General features: G+C 52.1%; 4 protein-coding genes across 4 annotated transcripts; 3 read left to right on the top strand and 1 right to left on the bottom strand.

The window, feature by feature from the left end:
- Positions 1 to 326: 326 nt before the first annotated feature.
- lepA (Hybrid PKS-NRPS synthetase lepA) lies at positions 327 to 12330 on the top strand (the record flags this gene model as incomplete). Its single annotated transcript, XM_037325725.1, has 4 exons — positions 327 to 1261; positions 1316 to 3836; positions 3901 to 11319; positions 11377 to 12330. The coding sequence occupies 4 exons, from the start codon at positions 327 to 329 to the stop codon at positions 12328 to 12330; spliced, it is 11829 nt and encodes a 3942-aa protein (XP_037174913.1).
- Positions 12331 to 15132: 2802 nt separating this feature from the next.
- Positions 15133 to 16511, top strand: CGCA056_v010477 (uncharacterized protein; the record flags this gene model as incomplete). The annotated part of the gene is made up of 8 exons (XM_037325724.1): positions 15133 to 15195; positions 15314 to 15343; positions 15401 to 15473; positions 15524 to 15651; positions 15704 to 15740; positions 15793 to 15943; positions 15996 to 16066; positions 16123 to 16511. The coding sequence occupies 8 exons, from the start codon at positions 15133 to 15135 to the stop codon at positions 16509 to 16511; spliced, it is 942 nt and encodes a 313-aa protein (XP_037174908.1).
- A 1899-nt stretch (positions 16512 to 18410) lies between these two features.
- Positions 18411 to 19545, bottom strand: mfs2-0 (putative efflux pump mfs2; the record flags this gene model as incomplete). Its single annotated transcript, XM_037325723.1, has 3 exons — positions 18411 to 18710; positions 18772 to 19382; positions 19440 to 19545. 3 exons carry the CDS (start codon positions 19543 to 19545, stop codon positions 18411 to 18413), a joined length of 1017 nt encoding a protein of 338 aa, XP_037174909.1.
- A 3110-nt stretch (positions 19546 to 22655) lies between these two features.
- cel61a-0-1 (Endoglucanase-4) lies at positions 22656 to 23582 on the top strand (the record flags this gene model as incomplete). The annotated part of the gene is made up of 1 exon (XM_037325722.1): positions 22656 to 23582. The coding sequence occupies one exon, from the start codon at positions 22656 to 22658 to the stop codon at positions 23580 to 23582; it is 927 nt and encodes a 308-aa protein (XP_037175028.1).
- Positions 23583 to 23662: the final 80 nt, after the last annotated feature.

Here is a 23662-nt window from a genome sequence, read left to right as displayed (position 1 = left end):
TCTTTGGGGGCCAGGTGGCACTATGCAGGCAAAAAGAGTTTGGGCTGGACCCCTAGTCAGTAATAGCTCGCTGTACATAGTAGCGGGCGATGAAGAGGGGGTTAATTTACCCGTTTGCGTAGATTACTGGACCGTTGGGGCTGTCAGTCACCATGCACCCAAGTTGATGTCCATCCGAAGGCCTCTCGCATCACTCGCGAACCTGCTACTGAATTTACCGACTTTCACGCGGCCTTTGTTCACACGAAATAGAATATTGTAACAAAACATGTGAGTGCAATGGAAAAGTATACGCTCTGTTGACAGGCTAACGGATCCAGTAGAACATGGAGCCCATCGCAATCATTGGGCTGGCGCATCGCTTCCCAGGAGGCGCCAACACACCCGCCAAGCTCTGGGAGGTGCTCAATAGCAGACGAGACCTATCTCGAGAGCCAGACCCAGATCGTCTGAACCTTCAAAAGTTCCACAACACCAACGGCGAGCACCATGGCAGCTCGAACGTCACCAAGTCCTACTTCCTCGAAGAAGATCCTCGCCTCTTCGACACGACGTTCTTCAATGTGAGTCCTCTGGAAGCGGAGGCTATGGACCCGCAGCAGAGGCTCCTCCTGGAAACGGTTTACGAAGCCACAGAATCGGCCGGCACGCCCATTGAGAGATTCCAGGGCTCGCGGTGTTCCGTGTTCGTGGGCGTGATGACGGGCGACTACGAGACGATCCAGTACCGCGACACGGAAGACCTGTCGCATTACACCGCCTCGGGCACGTCGCGCGCCATCCTAGCCAACCGCATTTCCTACTTTTTCGATCTTTGCGGATCGTCAATCTGCCTGGACACTGCCTGCTCGTCGTCGCTTGTCGCGATGCACCTCGCCGTCCAGGACCTCCGCAGCGGGGCGGCGGAGACGGCCGTCGTCGCCGGCACCAACCTCATTTTCGGGCCTGACATGTACATCAGCGAGTCGAAGCTGCGGATGCTCTCGCCGACGGGGAAGTGTCAGATGTGGGATGCCATGGCGGACGGGTATGCTAGGGGCGAGGGCGTGGCGTCACTGCTGCTGAAGCCGCTGAGCAAGGCTTTGCGGGACAATGACCCCATACAAGCTGTGATTCGCAACTCGGGTGTCAACTCTGACGGGCGAACGCCGGGGATCACGATGCCGAGTGCCATGGCGCAGGCGAGATTGACGACGGAGACGTACCGAGCCGCGGGGCTGGATCCGTCAGAGGCAGAAGACAGGTGTCAATACTTTGAGGCGTAGGTGCTGACTCGCTTCATGGGACGGTCTGATATCGTTAACATGGTGACTAGACATGGCACGGGAACACAGGCTGGTGACCCAACAGAAGCCAGAGGTATTTTTGAGAGCTTCTTTGCAGCCAAGGGTGCTGCAGACACAGAAGTGAGCCCCCTTTTCGTGGGTTCAGTTAAAACAGTAGTTGGCCATCTGGAAGGCTGCGCCGGTTTGGCGGGTGTCATTAAGGTTCTTCTCGCAATGAAGCATGACACGATCCCTCCGAACTTACATCTCAGGTCCCTGAACCCAAATATTCAGCCCTACCGGCGCGTTCTCAAAGTCCCCACAGAGCCTACTCCCTGGCCCACGAGGACTGATGGACAGCCAAAGCGTGCAAGTGTAAACAGCTTCGGATTTGGAGGGACGAATGCACACGTAATCCTGGAATCATACGAGCCGGAGCCAGAACAGAAATCTTTGACGTCTGGCGGTCTCCCTTTCACTACGCCTATTGTTCTCAGCGCTCACTCACAAATCTCTCTACTCGAAAATATCCGACGACTGACCACATACATCCACAACAACCCGAACGTGAGACTCGAAGACGTAGCATGGACGCTATGGCAACGAAGAAGCGGACTTGGGTTCCGAAAGTCGTTCCATGCGACATCACGGAAGGATCTTTTAGCAAGTCTCGAGATGACCATTGCAGACTCTGCTGGCGGGCAGCCTTCTTTGGGAACACCAGCCGCATCCCTAGTCTCCCCTTCCGAGGGGTTTGGGGTATTGGGGATTTTCACTGGACAAGGTGCACAATGGCCTGGCATGGGCAAGGATTTGCTGACACACAGTCCTGTATTCAGAGCAGCCATTGAGGAGTGCGATGAATCTCTGGCAAAACTCCCCGATGCTCCGTCATGGTCGTTGAAACAAGAGCTGCTCGCCGACACATCGGAAAGCCGAATCTCTGAAGCCGAGATCGCGCAGCCCGCAACCACAGCAGTGGAAATTGGCTTGGCTCGGATGCTGCAAACCAGCGGAATCAAGTTCAGCGCTGTGGTCGGTCATTCGTCAGGCGAAATTGCTGCACTGTACGCGGCCGGCATCCTCTCCTTGTCCGACGCCATCCGCGTTGCCTTCTACCGAGGTGTCTACGCCAAGTTGGCAGGCAAAGGCTCCATGATGGCGGTAGGAATTAGCAGCGAAGCAGCGCAAGACTTCTGCCGCGAGGCACCTTTCAAAGGCAGGATCTGTCTTGCGGCGAAGAACTCCCCTTCTAGCGTCACACTCTCCGGCAACGTTGACGCCATCCAAGAAGCCAAGGAAGTTTTCGACAACAGGAAGATCTTTGCCCGCGTGCTGAAGACCGACAAGGCGTATCACTCACCGCACATGGAGGCCTGCTCCGAGGCCTACCTCAAAGCGATGAGAAAATGTGGAATCTCGCCCCTGAAAACGGAGAGTAAATGTGTCTGGGTCTCAAGTGTAGATGGAACCGCGAGCCGATACTGGGATCAGGACTTTGACGATCTGAGCGGGCCTTACTGGATCGAAAACATGGTGAAGCCTGTGCTATTTGCAGATGCGGTCACGACGGCACTGACAAACGGCGGCCCTTTCGACGTCGCGATCGAGATTGGACCGCATCCTGCGCTGAAAGGACCTGTGAACCAGACTGTACGACCACATCTGGGGAAGCAACTCCCGTACTGCGGCAGCATGAACCGAGGCGAGGATTGTGTCATCAGTATGATGCAGCTGCAAGGTTTCTTGTGGTCTCACTTTGGGGCGCAAGTGCTTGACTTGGACCAATATCAACGCTGCTGGCGTGACGAAGTTCCCACGCACAAGGTTGTCGACACCCTCCCCACCTACTCTTGGGATCATGGCGCACCCATATGGCGTGAATCGAGACTCTCGCGCAATCACCGATTACGCTCCAGCGGAAATGAGAGCATCTTGCTGGGCCACCGGTGCCCCGATGACTCGGATTGGGAACCACGTTGGCGCAACTTCCTGAGTCTGAAGGAGCTCCCTTGGCTGCGCGGACATTCGTTCCAGGGAGAGGTGCTGTTCCCCTCGGCTGGATACATCGCGATGATGCTAGAGGTGGCGCAGTTCCTTAGCGGCGACAAGCACATGTCGCTGATTGAGATCAAGAATCTCACCCTCGAGCGGCCACTCAAGGTAGAGGAGGGGCCCCGACCAGTCGAGATGCTGACATCGGTCAAAGTGACACGCAAAGACGAGAGCAAGATTACAGCCGAGTTTTCGTCCTATGTATGCTCTGATGCAAGCACAGGCAAGGTAGATAGAACCTGTTTTGGAAGCATCTCTGTGTCGTTGGATAGTAGCAACGATGATGTCCTCCCTCCTCGAGTGGACCCGCTGGCTGCAACTGTACCGCCCGTGGATGTGGAGCGTTTCTACAGCTCTGTCAAAGAGACTAGACTGGAGTACGAAGATCTGTTCAAACGGCTCAATTCGATGCGCCGTGTTGATGGTATTGCTACCGCAATAGCGTCCTGGTTCGCTGAGGAGATCGAGTACGGAAATCTCTACCACCCAGCACTGATTGATGTTGCACTGCAACCGGTAAGCTCTGGCCCTTTTTGCAACTCAAATAAAAGGTCTCTTATGTTGTACTCACATAAGTCAGGTGTTTGCTGCCTTCAACGCCCCAACTGCCGAAAGGCTATGGACTGCATACCTACCTCAAAGCTTCGAAAAGATCACAGTCAACCCAAGACATCGCCTCGTCACATCATCTGGCGGTCAAATCGAAGTCCTCATCGACGCCTTCTCCATGGAACTATCGGCAACCAAGATCAGAGGCGATGTCAGCATCTACTCGCACCGCGACAACTTCAAGACGCCGTTCCTTCAGCTCGAAGGAATGGCGTTGGCAGCTCTCGGACGACCAGACGCCTCCAACGACCGCGTCATCTTCGCAGAGACCAAATGGGAAGCTGACCTCCTGGGCGGCGCCGAGTTCGAAATCGATTTCAACCCACCTCAAGATGTTGCGGTTGAGGAATCTGAACGTGTTGCTCTGTTCTTCTGCCACAACCTGTTATCAGAGGCGAGCAAGGTTGGCGTTGAGAACTTGAAGCCTCATGAGAAGATGATGTTCGAACAGCTCACGGATCTGGCGAACACGGTCGAGAAGGGACCTTATCGCAACTGGGCAAAGGACACGAGAGAAACGATCGATGCCATTCTTGAAAGAAACCAGGACCAAGTTGACTTTGAACTTCTCCGCCTCGTGGGAGACGAAGCCGGTAGCGTCTTCCGTAACGAAAAGCAGATGGTTCACGTCCTTTTTGCGGACGACAAACTGAGCCATTTCTACCGCGAAGGCCTAGGTCTTCGCAATGCTCAGCGCCAAGTCTCGGCTTACCTGAACGCCATATCCCATCGGTACCCAAAGGCAAATATTCTCGAAATCGGAGCCGGAACTGGTGCGACGACTTCAGCTGTCTTTGATACCATCGGCGACCACTTCGGTTCTTACACCTTCACCGACGTGTCCCTTGCGTTCTTCCCCCAGGCTCAGAAGCGATTTGCGGAATACGTGCATAAGATGACTTTCAAGAAGCTGGATATCGGGCATCCATTCGAGGAGCAGGGCTTCGACACCCCATCATATGATGTTATTATTGCTGCGAATGTTTTGCACGTATCGGATGACATTGAAGCCGTGCTGCGTCGTGTCAGGGGCCTGCTCAAGCCCGGTGGTTTTCTTATCGTCACTGAGCCGACTTCAGACCACCTCCGAATTCAAGTGATCATGGGCGGCCTAGAAGGTTGGTGGCTTGCGCGTGACAATTGTCGACGCTTCGGACCGGTCGCAACCATTGAGACTTGGGACGAAAAGCTTCGCAACGTTGGATTCACCGGTGTCGATATGTTCAGCCATGACCAGAAGGAAGATGAACTTCACACTTTCACCTCTTTCGTTAGCCAAGCTACTGATGATACAATCAACGCCCTTCGAGAGCCACTCGACAACACACACATGATACCCGACTTCGTTCCATTTACTCTCATTGGTGGTTCCACGTTTGCCACATCAAAGATTGTCCGCTCAGTCAAGGACAGATTGTCAGGCTTTGGCAACGACGTCGTTCATTTTCCCGACCTTCGAGGTGTCAAACCATCCGATGTACCCGCAAATTCTCTGGTTCTCTGTCTCTCTGAGCTGGACCAGCCGACTTTCAAGAGCGGAGTTGATGATGCAGCTCTGTCCGGATTCAAAGGCATTATTGAGAAGGCTCGGGGAGTATTGATTTTTACAAAGAATGCGGCCACGTCAAATCCTTACTCAAACATGTTGGTTGGTTTGTGTCGCGGATTGCGCGCTGAAAAGCCGGCGTTGGGAAGGTTCCTCCAGGTGATGGACATTGATGGAGCCACCAAGCTTGATCCCAACACAATCTCGCAGCATTTCCTCCAGCTGACACTGACGGCCATTCAAAACATGGAGCCCGACGAAAGGTTTTGGTCTTTGGAGACCGAACTCTGTCTGAGGAACAATCAACTTTTCGTTCCCCGCATTCAGGAGTACGAAGACCCCAATGAGCGCACTAACTCGGCCAGAAGGCAAATCGTCAAGGAGGTCACATCGGAGACTCACGTCATTGAGGTCAACCAGACTGGAACCTCAATCGAAGTCAGGGCCAGTTCAAAGCTTATCCAAGACAGGCCTAGGCTGGACACGATCGAGAATGCCTTCTCCTGCTTGGCACCTATCAATCTGCTGTCTTACCAAGAGCCGCAATACCTTTGTGTGGGCACACGCCAGGACAGCTCCGAAGCTGTAATTACATTATCCCCAACGAATTCCTCGGTGTTCCAAGTTTCAAGCGACCGTGTTCTCTCCGCAGGCATTGCCTCCAATGCGGTTGCACTCCTGTCTGTCGTGTTAGCCGCGCAGGCTTGGGTACGGTCAGTGCCTCGAGGTCATACTATATGGCTACACGGAATCAGCAAGATGGCACGAGACGTTATCGAAGTTGAGGCAAAGAAGAATGGTATTGGAATCTTTGCAAGTTCACCAGACTCGACCGGCGACAACTTTATTCCACCGCGCGCTCCCACACGCATGCTCAAGGCGTTCTTACCCCGCAAGACGGCAGCAATCATTTTCGGAGACTCGATCAGTGACGCCGACTCTTCCGATCTTCTTTCGAAGGTCTCGTCTTTCCTCTTGGTGCGCAAGCCCTCCGATGGACATTTCTGGGAATGCCCTGCAAGTCAATCCGACAGACCAGCTTCCCAGCTTCTTGAGACGGCATATGCGTCCACCATTCAGTTGAATGGTGCTACCGAAGATCATACCGCAAGGACTGTACCAATTGGCGACTTGAGCGGAATCGAGGCGAGTGCGTCCACGACTGTCATCGATTGGCGACAGGCACAGAGTGTCCCAATCCGGGCAGATCTGCAACCCGTCAAGCCCGAGCAACTCTTCAAGTCGGACAAGACGTACTTCATGGTCGGCCTCACTGGTGACGTCGGCATTTCCATCTGCTCGTGGATGATCAAGCACGGCGTCCAGTATGTCGTGCTGGCAAGCAGAAATCCCAATGTCAGCCAGACCTGGATTGACTCCATGGCAAAGCTGGGCGCCAAGGTTCTGGTGATGGCCATGGACGTGACAAACCCAGATCGCATCAAGGAAGTTGTCGATGAGATTTCCAAGACAATGCCTCCAATTGCAGGTGTCTGCAACGGATCAATGGTATTGTCAGATAAGCTCTTCATGCAGATGGACGTGGAATCTGTGCAGACTGCTCTCCGGCCCAAGGTTGATGGTAGCATCCATCTCGACCGCGCTTTCTCGGGCCAAAACCTCGACTTCTTCATCATGCTTTCGTCAACAGGCAGTGTCATAGGAACACCTGGCCAGTCCAACTACCACATGGCGAACACGTTCATGGCTGGGCTTGCCGCCGATCGGAGACGCCGAGGCCTGGCTGGATCCGTTATTGATGTGGGCATGATTTCAGACACCGGATATGTCACCCGTCAAGATCCCATTGTGGCCAAGAAGCTGCGCAGCATGTGCGTTCTCGCTCTCTGCGAAGCTGAGGTCCATGTCATGTTTGCAGAGGGTATTCTTGCCGGCCGGCCGGGATTTTCTTCGCATAGCGAGCTCATTGCCGGCCTGGCAATCAGCGATAATGAAGCCGTGCGACCGTTCTGGGCCAACGAACCCCGATTCGGTTTCTATGTAAAAGATAAGCGGGACTCCGCGACCGAAAACATTGGCATCTCGGTTCTTGAAGATCTCCGGGCCGCCCTAGACGCGGCCACCGACGAGGAGACTGTCTTCACCAAGGTTCGAGAGGCTTTCGCCCAGAGACTGGAGAGTCTTCTGCAACTCCCTCAAGGAAGTGCAAAGATGGACTTGCCTCTCGTCAGTCTTGGCCTGGACTCGCTTCTTGCAATGGAAGTGCAGACTTGGTTCCGAAAGGTTGTCGGCGCCGAAGTCAGCGTTCTTCAGATCTTGAGTGGTGCTTCTGGAGATTCAATCTGCAAAGCAGCTTCCGCCCCCATCTTCGCCAGCAAAAGCAGCATTCAAACCAAGAAGGAGGCCCCAGAAGCCGAGACCAAGCCTGAAACCAAGACTACTCAGCTAAGCGTACCGGTTCTCGAAGTGGATGGCGCATCGACGCCGATCACGCCAGACAACAGGACAACGCCAGGCACACCGGACGCATCACCGCCGACTCCGATGACATCCGTCGGCAGTGAAAGCAGGGACGAGCAGGCAGATGGCTACTTCAAGGAGCGCAAGATTCAGCGAGTCGTTCACCGAAGAGCACAGATGTCTTTCGCACAAGCCCGGCTGTGGTTTCTTCAAGGGTTCCTGGAAGATCCAACAACGTACAACGAGACATCCATGTACGAGCTCAGAGGGCCTTTGGACGTCGATCAATTGAAGAATGCATTCCGGCAGGTGACCTGGCATCACGAGATCTTGCGCACATACTTCTACACGGACTCAGCTACTGGTTTGCCGATGCAAGCTGTGACAGCCACGTCAGCATGCCCCTTCAAATTTATGGACGACGCAACGGATGCAACAACTGCACAAGAGTACCAGGAAATGAAATCACGGCAGTGGGATCTCGAAGAAGGTGTATGCTTGGGATTGACTGTCCTCCGACATGCAAGCGACCGACACACTCTCATCCTCTCCAGTCACCACATAGCTATTGATGGCGTTACATGGATTCTTCTCCTCAAAGATCTGGCACGAGCCTATGAAGGGAAGTCTCTGCCCACCATTCCACAGTACGTTGACTTCGCAGTTAAGCAGAGGTCTATGGTAGAGCAGGGAAACTGTGCCAAGGAGACCCAATTCTGGAAGGATAAGCTTGCAGGCCTTCCCGATGCCCTGCCTCTCTTCCCCATGTCGCACACAAAGACTCGGAAGGCAACGAACCAGTACGCCACCACCATCGTTGATACAGTGTTGCCGAAAGCCCTGGTATCTCAAATCAAGCAAGCCAGCAGCCGACTTCATGTGACACCGTTCCATTTCCACTTTGCCGTCCTCGCATCAATGGTGTCTCGCCTTTCGCAGACCAATGACTTCTGCATTGGCACCGTTGATACTGGAAGGTCGGGCACTGAGTTCTCTCAGACTGCCGGATGCTTCATCAATATCGTCCCCGTTAGAGTCAACGTGGGGGAGACCGAAAGCTTCGAGACTCTTTGCAAGAAGGCGTCTTCGAAAATCCTCGCGTCCCTCACTAACTCCACAATCCCCCTCGACGCCTTGCTGGATGAACTCCAAGTTCCGCGCACGGCGCGACACAGCCCAATCTTCCAGGTCATCATCAACTACCGACTTGGAATCTTGGGATTGAACTCCATCGGTGATGCTGCGCTCAAGTATGTCCAATCTCAGAGTTCAGGCAACCCGTATGATCTGGGAGTCAATATCACGGACACACCAGACGAAACTTGTCTCCTCCATTTCGCCGTTCAAGATGCGCTGTATTCGAAGGAGGCTGCGCAATCAATTCTGGACTGTTATCGCTGCTTGCTAGAGTCTGCTTGTGCGGCTCCACGGTCTAAGGTTGTTGCGCTTCCCATGCATAGGTCTTCCATGTTGAAAGCTGTGGGCGAGTCAGATAGCCAGGGGTTGACAGGAAGAGGCCGCCGATTCAACATTGAATGGTCAGGCACTATTTCTCATCGAATCGACGAAGTCGCCGAGCGTCATCCGGATCTCGTTGCCATCAAGGACGGAGAAAAGGTTTTTACTTATCGAGAGATGATGCAGGAAGTCAACAACATGGCCGCATCCCTGAGAGCTCTTGGGGTTCCTAGAAGCGCCGAGCCTTTCTGTTGTCTGTTGATAGAGCCGTCGGCCGAATATGTGTTTGCATACCTCGCGGTCTTGAAGGTTGGAGCCATCGTTGTCTCCCTCGATACCACAAATCACCAAGAGAGGTTGGCTTCAATTGTGGGAGACTGCAAGCCACAGGCGGTCCTCCACGATAAAGCGACTTCCGATCTCGCCCAACTATTAGCCGATTCCTGCCGTGGTACCTCGACCTTGGATGTCGCTTCGATTCTGCCTCGAGCTGGAGACCACGAAGTTCGTAATTCATCCGATGCTCAAGCGGCAGCCGTACTTTTCTACACAAGCGGAACGACCGGAGTCCCCAAGGGAGCCATTTTGAAGCACAGAAACTACGTCAACTTGATTGAGGCGTCTTCGCGCAGGCTTCAAGTCCGACCAAAGGAAGAGGTGATTCTTCAGCAGACCGGCGTCAGCTTCGATCTTTGTCCGTTCGAGATTTTCACTGCTTTCTCGAACGCAGGCACCTTGGTCATGGCTTCCAAAGACCAACGCAGAGACCCATCAGCCATCGTCGATCTCATCAAGAGCGAAAAGGTGACGTTAATGGCTGGAACACCTGTCGAGTTCAAGCACATCTTCCAACACGCTTCGGACGTACTCAAGACTTGCGAAAAGTTCCGGACCGTGGCCGTAGGAGGCGAGATTTTCACACCCCAGCTGGCGGCCCAGTTTAGGCAGGCGATGCCACCAGGCGCGAAAGTTTTCAACGTTTACGGACCGACAGAGACGTGCATCTTCGCCACGGTGGAGCGCGTCAAGTACTTGGAAGACGGCTTGGACTTCGTGCCTGCGGGCCCTGCCCTGGACAATGTCTCGATATACGTCGTCGACGACAGAATGGACCTCGTACCGGAGGGTTGCGCCGGAGAAGTATGCATCGGAGGTGCAGGCGTCAGTCAGGGATACCTTCGCCGCCAGGAGCTCACCAACAAGGCTTTCGTTTCGGATCCTTTCGCTACTGCAGAGGACCAAGGAAATGACTGGAAGATGATGTACCGCACCGGCGATTCCGGCTATTTGAAGCCCGATGGCTCGCTCGTCATTCTCGGCCGCATCAGTGGCGACAGCCAAGTCAAGATCAGAGGAATCCGCATCGAGCTTGAGGATGTTGCGTCCAACATTCTCAAGACTGCGAACGGAAAGCTCGCGGAAGCTGTTGTCACCGTGCGCGGAGAAGACAAGACCTTGGTTGCCTTTGCCGTGATTGCAACTGCCGCTCAAATCAAAGACACCCAGGAGTATCTCCGATCACTCCCGGCAAGCCTCCCTCTTCCGGATTATATGCGGCCTTCTATCATCATTCCTCTTCAACAGCTTCCCATGACCCACAATGGCAAGTTGGACCGGGTTGCTTTGAATGAGATACCGATCCCAGCTCAGGCTGAGGAAAGCAGCCAAGAAACGCTCACTCCACTCGAGCGTGACCTGCGTCAGGTTTGGGAACAGATTCTTCCAGACACCATCTCCCAATCAACTGGGATTCTTCTCAACTCCGACTTCTTCCGTCTCGGAGGAAACTCCCTGCTGTTGGTCAACTTGAGAAAGAAGGTACAGAAGCAGTGGCAGATTTCTGTGCCTCTTCTACAGTTGTTTGAAGCAAGCACTTTGCGATCAATGGCAGCCATGATTCGGGGCGCCAAAGAATCTAAAAATGACGGCATTGATTGGGAATTCTGGGATGAACAGACTCGTTTTGTAAGTCATGCAGCCATTGAGGGAGCAAGCGCTGCTCCATCTCACGTGGTCCCGAAGGAAAACAAAACCGCCATTCTGACGGGCGCAGCTAAGGGACTGGGATCATGGCTCCTGAAACTCCTTCTCGAAGACCCGTCCGTTGACAGAGTTTACTGCATCGCCATTAGTCAGGAACAAGTACCCCAGCTTCCGGCAAGCGACAAACTCGTGATTTACATCGGAAGTCTTGCGGATCCTACCCTTGGTCTCTCGGGTGATGCGCAACAAACCTTGCAAAAAGACGTGGACATCATAATCCACGCCGGAGCCGAGGGCTCTTGCCTGAACAACTATGACTCCATTCGTGTTCAAAATGTAGAGTCAACAAAGTTTCTGGCAAATCTGGCATTGGCCAGGAAGGTGCCATTCCACTACATTTCCAGCCCCCGCGTCATCCTGTTCAGCGGAGGCAACACGTACCCCGAGCGGCCCATTTCAGTGCATTATCCCCCAGCTGCTCTTGGCAGAGAGGGATTCACCTCAACAAAATGGGCGAGCGAGACGTATCTCGAGAAGTGTGCGGCCGCAACCGGGTTATCTGTATCGATTCATCGCGCGGGCTACCTCATGTCCGAGGACGCTGATGAGATGGACGCGGTCAACATGATCCACAAGTACTCAGCCATCCTCAAAGCAGTCCCATCTTTGGCTACGTTTTCTGGCTTCCTGGACATGTGCAAGTTGCCGACAACGGCGGGAGCGATTCTTCAATCACTGACGAATGACAATTTTGGAGTCTCCTACGGCGCAACCAGAATTATCCACCACACTGAAGGCAACGTGGTGCCGGTTCATGAGTTCCAGAGTTACATGGAAGCTCGTTTGGGTCATTCTTTTAAAAGTCTGAGTATGGTTGATTGGGCTACCGAGGCCGAGGAGAAGGGTATGAGCGCTGTGTTGGCTGCTTTCTTGGAAGCCGTGGTTGAGAGAGGCGATGAAGCGCGTTACCCCAGACTGTTGCGCGGAAGTTAGCAAGATTGAAGAGTACAAGGATAGAGAGGGACAGTGTCTGATCCCCGGGGCTAGTACATCAGCTTTGAGTTAAATAGGGAGTGTAACCTTTTGTTCTGTGTTTTCGCGACATTTTGATTTGTCGACCACAATGTGCTCATGACTAGGATCTAACATTGTTTGCACATGGCTTCCACATGGCGACGGCAAGGCGCAAAGCAAGGCGGAAGCTGCATAAAGTTGCCTGCGTACACTTATTTTCACAGCGAAAATATTCCCGCGTCTCTGGTTCGACATCAGGACGATTCCGAATGGCCTACCCTTGCCGGGCATGACGGGACGAACCCCAGTCCATGTTCCGTGGTATCGCCAGCTGTTGGCAGCCTCGGTTAGAAGCAGGTGACGAGCGGCTGGGACAATCTGAGACAATTGACCATGGAGGTCCACAGCAACGGAGGTCTCAAACCGCGTTGCAAACCGCTTCAAATTCTATTCAGTGGACCCTGTCTGTATTGATTGAGCTCTACGGGTTTAAAGACTTGCACGACTCATGTCGCATGTTGTACTGGCAGTTTAATCACTCATTATTATCATGATAGTAACTAAGGAGTCATAGAATGCTCTTGATTACAAGCGTCTGCAGGTCATGGTAGGTATATGGGTTTTTCTGAAACAAGCCGGTATGTCTACGGAGAGCAAGGGGCGTCGTTCTTTCCTAGCACCAAGCCATTGTCTGCACAGCCCTTTGAGAGAGCTACGAACTTGTCAAAGTCGCTCGAGCGAAGGCAGCAGAACTAGGGGCTTTTAGACTCGACCGCAATTACGTTGATTCAGCCACATCAACAACAAAGAGCAATGACTTACCCCAGGAGATGGCAGAACAGCGCCTCCAACAGCTTAGCAGAAATTGTTACTGGCTGCGTGTTTGCCGTCAATGGTTTGACAAAAGACTGTCTGGAATTCGCCTTGTCTGTGCGGTGTCAAAGAGATTAGCCACGTGCGCGCACAAACACGATCTTCGTTGATGACTTGACAAGCCCCTTTGGAGATGGAGACTGGAAGAGTGCTTACCCGGAGACGCTAACAACGAAGGAGAGAAGGGAGGCAACAACGGCGACCGAAGCACGCATTTTGATTGCAGTGAAGGTGAAGGAGCGAGTTTTAAAAGAGTGAATTAAACGAGCGATCGACGCTTCGGTAAGGTTTTGGATTTTTCAAGAACAGAAAGCAGAAAAGAACTGGCGAGTGTCACTCGAAAGGGTTCGTTATTAGCGGCGATCATCATGACTTTAAATACAAGTCAATCGCGGAGTAGTCCAGGCCCATGATGATATTTTCGCGATATTATTAACTCAAGCTGCCAAAAACCCCAGATGCAAGCATCGTCAGGGTGAGATTCCGCTCAAATCACACATCTGGCGTCGCAACACCGCCTCCTGAAATGCCCCAGAGACCAGCCCCAGGAAGCCAAGCCTTCGGGCAAAGCCGACGGATGTCGGGACCGCTGGCTGGTCATGTCAAGAACCACCAACCTTAAAATTATCGGAAGAAGATCGGCCCTAGACGCGGTGTCTTACCTCAAGGGACCACGAAGTGTTTGCCCAACTATCCGTGGCAAGGTTGATCTAGAATAACGAGGGATCTGGATCCGAAAGATTCCAAAGATGATCAGACCCTGTGGCGTCGTCACGTGGCTTACGCCGTTCGCCTCCCACCTCCATCCGCCATCCGCTAGAACCGGAGATTCAATTTTTTCATTTGCTCAAAAGTCAAATAGTCTGGGCGAGGCGTGACATGATGAAGCAGACCGGCAGCGTAACAGCCGTGCGCGACGTTAAAGAGGCGGAAAGCTCGCAGACACGCGAGTCAGGGTCGCTCGAAGGCCGCCATCATACCGTTGCATGGTGCGTTTGACCAAAAAGTCTATTCGCTGGGAGAGTTGACCGTATTTCCTCATCGCACCGCTTGGACATTCCCGCACAAACACCGATCCCACGTGTGGCACGGCCTACGAGTGCCGTGCGGACGAAAGAAAAAAGTCCCTACATGAGGTACATGAGGGAGTTCCGATCGACTCCATCCCCAAGCTTCCCCAGCAGAGTTTCCCAAGGGAGCCCTTCCTCGTCTTTCTCCGTTTCAAAGTTTCCCATCTATCCCCATTACCCCCCAGCTCCCCCTCTTTAGTCGCACGCTTCCATTTCGCCGCACACTGGGCAATACGTTTGTCGTCAGTCGACCCTGAGAATCATCGTTAAGGTCGTCGAAACACCATCGCGGGCCCCCGTCGTCTCCGCCCCCGTATTTACCGATCGTCAATACCCACATCGGCGCGTTGGGTCGGCTCTTCCGGGTCGACATATAGAGAGGGATTATCTTGATGGGGTCAACATAACAAGCCGCTGGCAGAACGCAGCAGGGAAAGCTGGAGCCATGATATCGTTGGAGGTTAGGGAAGATGTGGCGATCCGTGGTATCAATCATGGGCCGCAGCCACTCGCGGGAAAAGTCATGAGCATCATTGTCGCCTTGATCTCGGCATGCACGCTTGCAAGTTTATTTGGTCAGTAAATCTGATGCGAAACGACATTGGAATGGCAGGAACTCCGCAAAACCTCGAGTAATAGTTCTGACGACAATTACAGCTATGCGAGTATCGACCGTGAAGGATTGGAGGGTGTTACCGTACACAATGTGGCGTAAGGGCATTCCACTACTCGACATTGAGACGACCCTGACAGTTTTCCAGTCGTAATCTGCATATATGTTTTCTCTTTTCTTTTCGTCTTCGGGACGTCAATTCTACAGTTCGGATTCGGAACCGACATGACCTTTGCAGCATGTTCAGCAGCGACGCTCTTTTGCCTCGGCGCCTATGTGTCGACAAAGGTCAGTCCAAGTCCTAGATACGTCAAAATAATTCTTACTGACCGTTTTTGCAGCTGGTAAGCGGTGATGCACGTGTCTGTGTAATCAACAAATTGAAGACTGACATGTGACTCCATAGTTCATATACCTGTTCATGGTAGATCGGGCAGTAAGTGGTTGACCTACAGATGGTCCTCCCAAGGTATTCAACTAACAATGACAACAGCACATCATCAGACAGACATCAAAACCCCGAATGAAGTCCAAGCTCTACATATTCAACTCTTTCGGCATGCTTGGTATGGTTCATGTGGGAGTCACTAAGTGTCATGGCTAACACGCGACACAGGGGTCTTCGTCCTCATCGTGATATTGAACTTCATCTTCCGAATAACGAATTACATTGACGGAATATGCATAATTGGACTGGGCCAAAATGTAATTTTGGCCTTGATATCCTTTGATGCTGCTGTCAACGTGAGCTTCGTTCTGACTCAACTCCATGTGAATGGGCTCTGACATCTACCAGGTTTACCTTACTATCATGTTTCTACTCCCACTACTAAGTAAGTGCTCAGAAGCTCAAGTCCATCATTAACATGACTAAATCGACGATAGGCCTTCATTCCGTCAAGTATAACTTCTGGAAACCGTGGACCTTGGATTGGAGAAACCGCCGGGTCCCCCGAGCGCCACCGAATATTAGGCTTCGACGTCTTGTGATCCGTACTTTCATCGGTTCATGCTGTACACTCCTAAGCAGTGTCACGTACGTCATTGTCTCGAGTTGACGTGGGCTATTCACTGACCTGAAGGAACAGGAATCTAGCGGTCTTGGGCGCACTCAATGGAGAGGTTGCGTGGTTGTGTTTATTATGTTGCAACACCGACAGTAAGATCGACCCTAATTTGATTCTCGTCAAAGTATGCTAACATGTCACTGAATAGTCTTTTTCTCGGCTCTTGTCATGAACTGGATCACGTCACCTGGCCAAGAGTCTACTCTTCGCACTCTCACACGACCTTCACGCGTATCACACGCGACATTACGACCAGAAGAAGACCCGAGTATGCCGCTTGATCCCGATGGAAACAGCACGAACAAAACTTGGGAGCAGAGGAGGACACACACACCGACGACGATAGGTCTACATTCAGCGGAAGGCGATAACCTCCAAGGAGGCGAAGACTTGGAACTGAACGACCGACACTCGATGGATCACGGAGAACGCGTATCATTGGAAGATCAACACGACGACGACCTTGAGGAGCCGGAGGAACAAGCGTCCAGGCACTCCAGAGTCAGGGAGGAGAAAAGGGGATCTAAGCAATCGTAATTATCGCCATTTTAGACTGTTCGGGGTTACGTGGTTACGTGGTTTTACGGAATGATACCAAACGCACATGGCAATATCAAAACCGGGGTTTTGGACAGGGGCATACACGGAGTCTAGGGCGCCACTACGTAGGACATGAAACATATCAATGAGTAAAATAATTGTAACGAGAGTTCCTGCGCCCTGGATGACCACTGAGGATAGCAGGGGGGACGTGATGGTGTGATGATGAAATTACAACGGACACCACCCGCAAACCCTGCGGTCTCCGCCATTATTCGACCACCATTACCGAAATTACGACAGCTGACAGAAAACGTATCTAAAACGGCACCTCTAAACCGTCTAATCCGGCGACGATCGACACACGCGAAACCAGATTCCCGTTCGTCCCGTTCAGAAAAACATGGCAAACAAGAACCTTAACCATGTGAGCATGTTGATTAGCAGGACTTCAATAAAAACGTATTCAACAACCATCGGAGAATGCATTGTTCCAATACAAGCAGCGGAATAGAACGCGCGAGAGGAGAGACGTTGATAGTTATCTGGGCATATTATCGATGTGCTCTTGGCAGCAGTGTCTGCAGGGATTGTGTGCGTTTTCCCATCAATGCCCAAAGGAAGGTGGTCTTGGCAGCGAGTGTAATGGTTTCCTCTACTGAGACCTGATGTGCCCGAACGAGTTGAGCGATTTCTCGTGCTCCTCCATTTCCTTGCCAGAAAGTCTTCGTGATTGCGTGACTTATCGAGTGATCGCCAATACCATCCTTTCAAGGACATTCGTTCGAAAGGACTGTACATCCCCCAAATTGGTCGCAGCATGCGCCGAACCGGCCTTGGCAGGTGCCGAACTGGCACGCTTTCGCCTCTACGAGAAACGGAACAAAAGTTAGCAATTCCCGTCACACAACCGCGTAATTGTTACGTAGATATGACGAACCAGCTAGTGCCAAGACGGATACGAGAGCGAGCAGGGTCTTGGTAAGTTGCATTCTGTACGGTGGTTGATGTAGCTTCTGGTGGGGGTGAATATGCTTAAAGTTTAAACGATGCGCCGTGCCTGACGACTCGCGGGTAGTGATCAACCGGGCAGAATAATTTCTGAAGACCTGTAGAGTCTGAGCGACAGTTGTAGTTTTTGGGTCTGCGTCACAAACTCTCGGAAAACGTGCGGTCTTATATACAGTTCTAAGTCTTCTGCTATGGGATAATCCGACACTTCTCTTCCAGCACAAGCGGGTTGCTCCACGCGCATTTCTGTTCGGAGTTGATCACTAACTCCTACTGGCTGTTCGCAACTGTGGAAGGCTGCTGAAGCACAAGCCGCTGTTAATCAAACCTTAACGAAGACTGGCTTGTGTATACGGGCAATGCTTTGACAAGGCATTGATTGGTCGGAGTGTGTTCCGATGTGTTCAATTTCCGGGGGAACCTTACTCGTTCCCTAGCTTCCAAAACATTTCAAACCCGGACCCGTCGGACGACACCAAAGACAGCCTGGGGAATGCTTGTGCAGGAATTCAGATCCCGTTGGAGAAGGGAACCAGGACCCTGACGCAAGACTCCATACAAGTTAAGGTCAATCAGTTGGCGCTTGGATGGCCTGATTGAGAAGTCGGAAGGATCGATGCGGCTGCTTTTAATCTGCGGCACGTCTGCCAAAGATGTGTTTTCCACGTGTGATCAAGTAGATATCCGGAAAGCTAAGAAATGCAATTTGGGATGAAATCGTGAAAGCCAATGAGAACGGTCACAAGACAACATACAGCCGCATATGCAAACCTAGCTTGACAGCGTAAGCCCTAACGCCCCGATGTGTTGGAAACTTTTCACCTTGTATAACAAAACGGAACGTACTCGACAGACCGCCTTTATCGTTCCAATTCTTTTTCCGTTTTATTCCCGTATGCTGAACCGACTCATACCCCGTAGCCTTGCGCCAAATACCCAGAGTAAGATCGGTGCCGGGATCCCAATGACGACCGCGATACCAGCCAACAGACTTCCGCCAAGTCCATATCCCAGTTTTCCGAAGAGCGCTGGAACAAACAGCGGAAACACGAAAGCGAACATGGACCGCATGAAACAACATGCAGCTGAAGCAGAAGCGGTGTACTGCGGATAAGAGTCGGCTATGTAGGCCGAGATGCATTGGTACGATATCATGGTGCTTCCCATCGTTATCGCAATGCCAATCTATTGGTTCTGGGTCAGGATGTTGTCCCCGTAAAGAATTTCTGACTCTGAAGAGGCTTACGTTTGGAATGAGAAAATGCATTCTGTTCTGTGCGGACCATGCGAATAACAGCATCCCAGCAGGCGTGATTACTGAACTAGGAATCATCAAGGGAATGCGAAATTCGGGGCTCCCTTGCTCCTCCATCCCGATCCCGGATTTCGTCTTAAGCCGTCGGTAGACTGCGTCCATGGTAGGGGCGCAGATTAAAACCCCAATCAGGGAACCGACGGCGATCGAGATGTAGTTCAAACTTGCTCTGCCTTTTGACATCCCGTAGTGCTCTTCCCAAAGAGTAGGAAATCCGGAGATTACGAGATAGAGCAAGCCAAAGTTGAAAGCCTGGAGAATTGCTAGACTTTGAATGATGGGCTGAGTTGCAAGCATCACCCAGGGCCTCGACAAGCTGACTCGAAGAATCTTCGTCAGAGTGCGTTGCTCTCGTTCCCAGGCAGTCTTGAACTCTGGATTACACGACTCCTTGCGGAGCTTCCTGGCTTTTAGCACAAGAAGGCGAGGTGCATATGTTTCTCTCAACAGGAAGAATGCCACAGCCTGGACTGCGACGTTGAAGATGACGACTGTCCAGAATGCCCAGCGCCAGGTGGCGTATTGCGAGATGTAGCCACCAACTGGAACAAGGTTAGCATCAATGATTGAAAATAGACAATGAAATGGGGACGACGCACCAATGGGACCTAGTGCAGGGCCAATGACTGGTGCAAATTGCATCATGGCTATTCCCTTTCCGCGCTCTTCTGGACGCCAGCAGTCTGTCAAGACGCCGCTTCCCATCTTGCCCCGACCATTAGCTGAAATCACCTGTTGAAGGGTTGTACGAGACTAACCCCTGTGGTTGCACTTCCTCCAATCCCGGCTAAAAACCGAAAAGCAATAATTTGCCCTTTCGATGTTGCAAAGCCGCAGAGAGTGGTGAACAGTATGAAGATCGTGTTCCCAACTCTGACTATCGGTGTACGACCCCATATTTCTGAGCAAGGTGACAGTATGAATGGGCCGAGTGCGTAGGTGAGAAGAAAGATCGACAGAACGAGTTGGAGCTGGGCTTGGTTGTCTATATGAAGATCGTGTCCAATCGGACCCAAAGCTGGGGCGGCAATGGAGGAGGATAGGGGCGAAAGGAATGCAAATGCCGAGATAACCAGGGACATCTGTTCGAAAGTCAGATATTGGATGGACGCATCAGAAGCTTTGAGGTAACCCACTGTCCATTTCTGCCTTCTGTCCCAGTTCTTGGGGTTCTCTGGGTCATGTGGTCCATCCCAAGAGACCTGATCATAACGTTAGCCAAGAAATCTGTCAAAATGATTAGGCCAACCCACCAAAAGGGACTCGGGCTCTGAATGATGCTTGTCCTGACTCGGATCTTGTGATATCGGCGATTCCCGGCCGCAAATAGTCGGGGCCTTGCTGCTGACATCGTCACCGCACAGCGTCGAGAGGGAACTGTTCCGGGAAGGAGACGGCCTTGACCCTTTCTCAATGTCCGTTTGCATCGTGATTTGAGAGATCATGATCTTCAATTTGACATGGAGCAAAACAGGACAAGACCGAATGTCGCTGAAGATGAAGAGACTTCGATTACGGCCAACCTCCCGAGGAGTACTTATCCCCTCCGCTCGGTCTTCGTGGCTTTCAAGGAAGAGTTTTCATTCCGAGAGCGCAAGACAACGGCATGCGCAAGCAGCAACTCGGCCAATGGCTTTGCGGGCGTTACCGCGTCGTCGCCAGGCCACAAGCTACTTACAATCCTTGCTGCCAGACAAAGCGTGCCTTGCAAGCGACCTATGATTACTGAGTTGCAGACAAAGATGCACCAGTAGCATTCTCAAAACCGGAAACTCGGGTCTGGCGCACAATCTCATTGTCTCTGGTGCAGTGTGGCGTATGGGGAAAATGACACTAGGACGGGTTCACTATGGACTACCGACGCCCCGTGCCGGGGAGCCGCAGCTGAAATTAGGTTCTCATTCTGCTGGTTTCCTTTCATGAACGACCTTTCATAATCGCTAACTAGATATGAACACTAAAGGCGGAGAGTGGAACGTGAAAAAACAGCAAGCAGTAGCTCGTTAATGAAACATTCCCAAGAGAGGACATGAAGAGTCTACCCACGAGATGATAGAGTATGCCAGAGACGGTTGATACAAGTAGCGAATAAAAGCAAAAATAACTCATGTTCAGCCCTCTGTCAGGAGCGAGAGGCAAAAGAAAGGTCCATCCAGGATTCGAACCTGGGCTTACGGAAGGGACTGATTGTTAGATCAGAATCCGACGTCCTAACCAACTAGACTAATAGACCAGTGAAGTTGAATTGCTTCCTTGTTGGACATCTCGCCCGTAAAAGTGTAGATGTGGGACAGGAGAAGCGGGTTGAAGCCCTCGTCTGGTGGGCTCTGAGAATCTTGAATGGGGCCTGTGGATCATCACGATGCTTAAACCAGAATTGGCCCGAGCGCCTTGCACTTCATTTTGGTCTACTGCTGGGCATAGCAAGAATGATGGTATTTCGTTCAGCATAAAAAATTCCCGTCCTTGGAGCTGTCCAAGACAAGGCAAGTCTAACTGTAGTCTAAACAACTAAGGTGCTCGAGGCCTTGTTGTCACGGCGGGCATGGACGTTTTCAAGGCGCCAGGTCCCACGACCCCGGTTTGTAGCGTTCAGCTGGGCGATTAGTCTCCGCGCCGGGCTGTGGGATTTCCGATTTGAGACATTGTGGAAGGCCGGGTCCTTCACGGAATGCTTTGCGGAAATACCGTGTTGTTCAGCTGAACACTAGTTGCGGCTGCGCCAGTGGGGTTGGAAAGCGCCGCAACGCTGAGATGGCATTTTTATTCTGAAAGGGGGAAATAGGCACGCGACAAGTTTTCACCATCCAAACTGCGGAACGCAACACGGAAATGTCAGAGTGTGCTAAGAATTGGCAAAAGATGGTCCAGAACCAAAAACAAAAACACCGCTAACCTAAGGAAGGCAAAAGAAGTGGACGAACAGGGAATCGAACCCTGGACCACTCACATGCTAAGCGAGTATTATACCACTAAACCATTCGCCCATCTCATTGGTTGATAGATGCCCCATCGGCTATCGATGGAGCTATTCCCACTGTCACGGTTCTCAGAGACGGCGGCCGGGTCTCTGGATCCTTCTCAAAAATCATATTGCTCCTAACGTTGATGTTTTGACTTCTCCATGTCTCCTGCCCGTTAATGTCTGATGTTCTCTGGGCTTGATAGCTTCCGCAGTTTACGTCGCGGCCGAAACATAAAAGCGGAATGGCTGCCCGTCTCCAAATTGCCTCGCTGGAAGAATTCCTTATGACGGGATTGCTCTCGGCACCTCTCAAGTAGATTAAGGTCACATCCGGTCGGCAGAATGAGAAACTGCGGGGGAATCAACCCGGCCGAGTGCCGATCTTACGAGATCGACTGACCAAAATCACCCGAAGAGGTAGCAATTCACGATCCTCCGAGATTCAAGGACTTAGCCGTGCATCCGTACCAGGCTTGATGTTTTGCTTGTTCAGTCTCATTGCACAGCTGGATCCCCGCCTACCAGTTCAGAGAGGAAAAAGCAAGAATTTGGCGGGCTGACTGCTTCATTTAAACGATGCGACATCCTGGTTGAATCCCGTTGATGCACTCTATTCTGCTGATTCTTCTCACCGATCTGGTCAGAAACGGCCCCACAAAAGCTCCTGAATTGGTTCAAATAGGTCACGTTCGCATCAAGTAAGTTGCTATGACGATCTTTGCCAAAGTGGCGTCGTGTTTCCCTCCGAGGTTTGATGTATTTGATCGAGGGCACGGCTCGACAACGTCTTCTTACTATGCGTCTACATCTAAGACGAATTTCAGAAGATTTGTTGCACCTTCGAGGAATCATGTTACCTAGAGTCGCCTTTACGGCAGCGGCGCTCTTCACATCGGTGGCGGCCCACAGTCGCATCACGAATTTCGTTATCGATGGCGCCTCGTACAATGGTTACAACGCCAAAGCCCCGAACAATCCCAAACTTCTAGCAGCATGGAGCACAACAGTGAATGATGATGGCTGGGTCAGCACCGAGAGCTACGGCGGGCCCAACATCGTGTGCCACCGGAACGCAACCAACCCTGCAGGCCATGCACCGGTAGCAGCGGGCGACACGATTGCCTTCCAGTGGCAAGGCTGGCCAGAATCTCACCACGGTCCTGTGGTAACACATCTCGCATACTGCGGTTCTGAAAGAGGATCCTGCGAAACAGTGGAGAAGACAGCGTTGAGTTTCTTCGCCATCGACAAGGTCGGTCTGATTGACCCTAACAAGAACGCGACCGACTTCGCAACCGCCAGAGGAATCTGGGCAAGCGACGTCCTTATACAGAATAACGCCAGCTGGGTGGTTCAGATCCCACCCAAGATAGCGCCAGGATATTACGTTCTTCGCCACGAGATTGTGGCGCTGCATTTCGCGAGGTATCCTGGTCAGGGAGCTCAGCATTATCCGCAGTGTATTAATATCCAAGTGACCGGCGGAGGAGGAGATCGGCCGACCGGAACGCTAGGCACAAGACTCTACCAGCCAGCGGAGGAAGGATTGGTGTACGACATCTCACAGAGCCCGCTTCCTCCGTACAAGATCCCTGGGCCGACGGTATACACCGGAGCAAAGACCTTTGCTGCTCAGACAGGAGCGCGGGTATTATCTTCTGCCACTGCGATACCAGGAATTCCAGGGAACGACACGAGAAGTATGGCTGGAAGATTCCAAGAGAGTGTCAAATTGGTGGAGGGAAGGCGGACACTCAGTCCGACAGCACCACCGTGATGGAGCTAGGTCAATGATTGTACGCTTGAACACAGCAGCAATCCCCCAGCGATTACTTTACTCATCTAAATAGTGAACAA

Source organism: Colletotrichum aenigma (assembly GCF_013390185.1).
Source record: "Colletotrichum aenigma strain Cg56 chromosome Unknown KSG_Cg56_contig07, whole genome shotgun sequence".
In the NCBI taxonomy this organism is placed as follows: domain Eukaryota; kingdom Fungi; phylum Ascomycota; class Sordariomycetes; order Glomerellales; family Glomerellaceae; genus Colletotrichum; species Colletotrichum aenigma.
The sequence above is the reverse complement of the archived record's forward strand: the minus strand, read 5'-3'. Positions and strand labels throughout refer to the sequence as shown.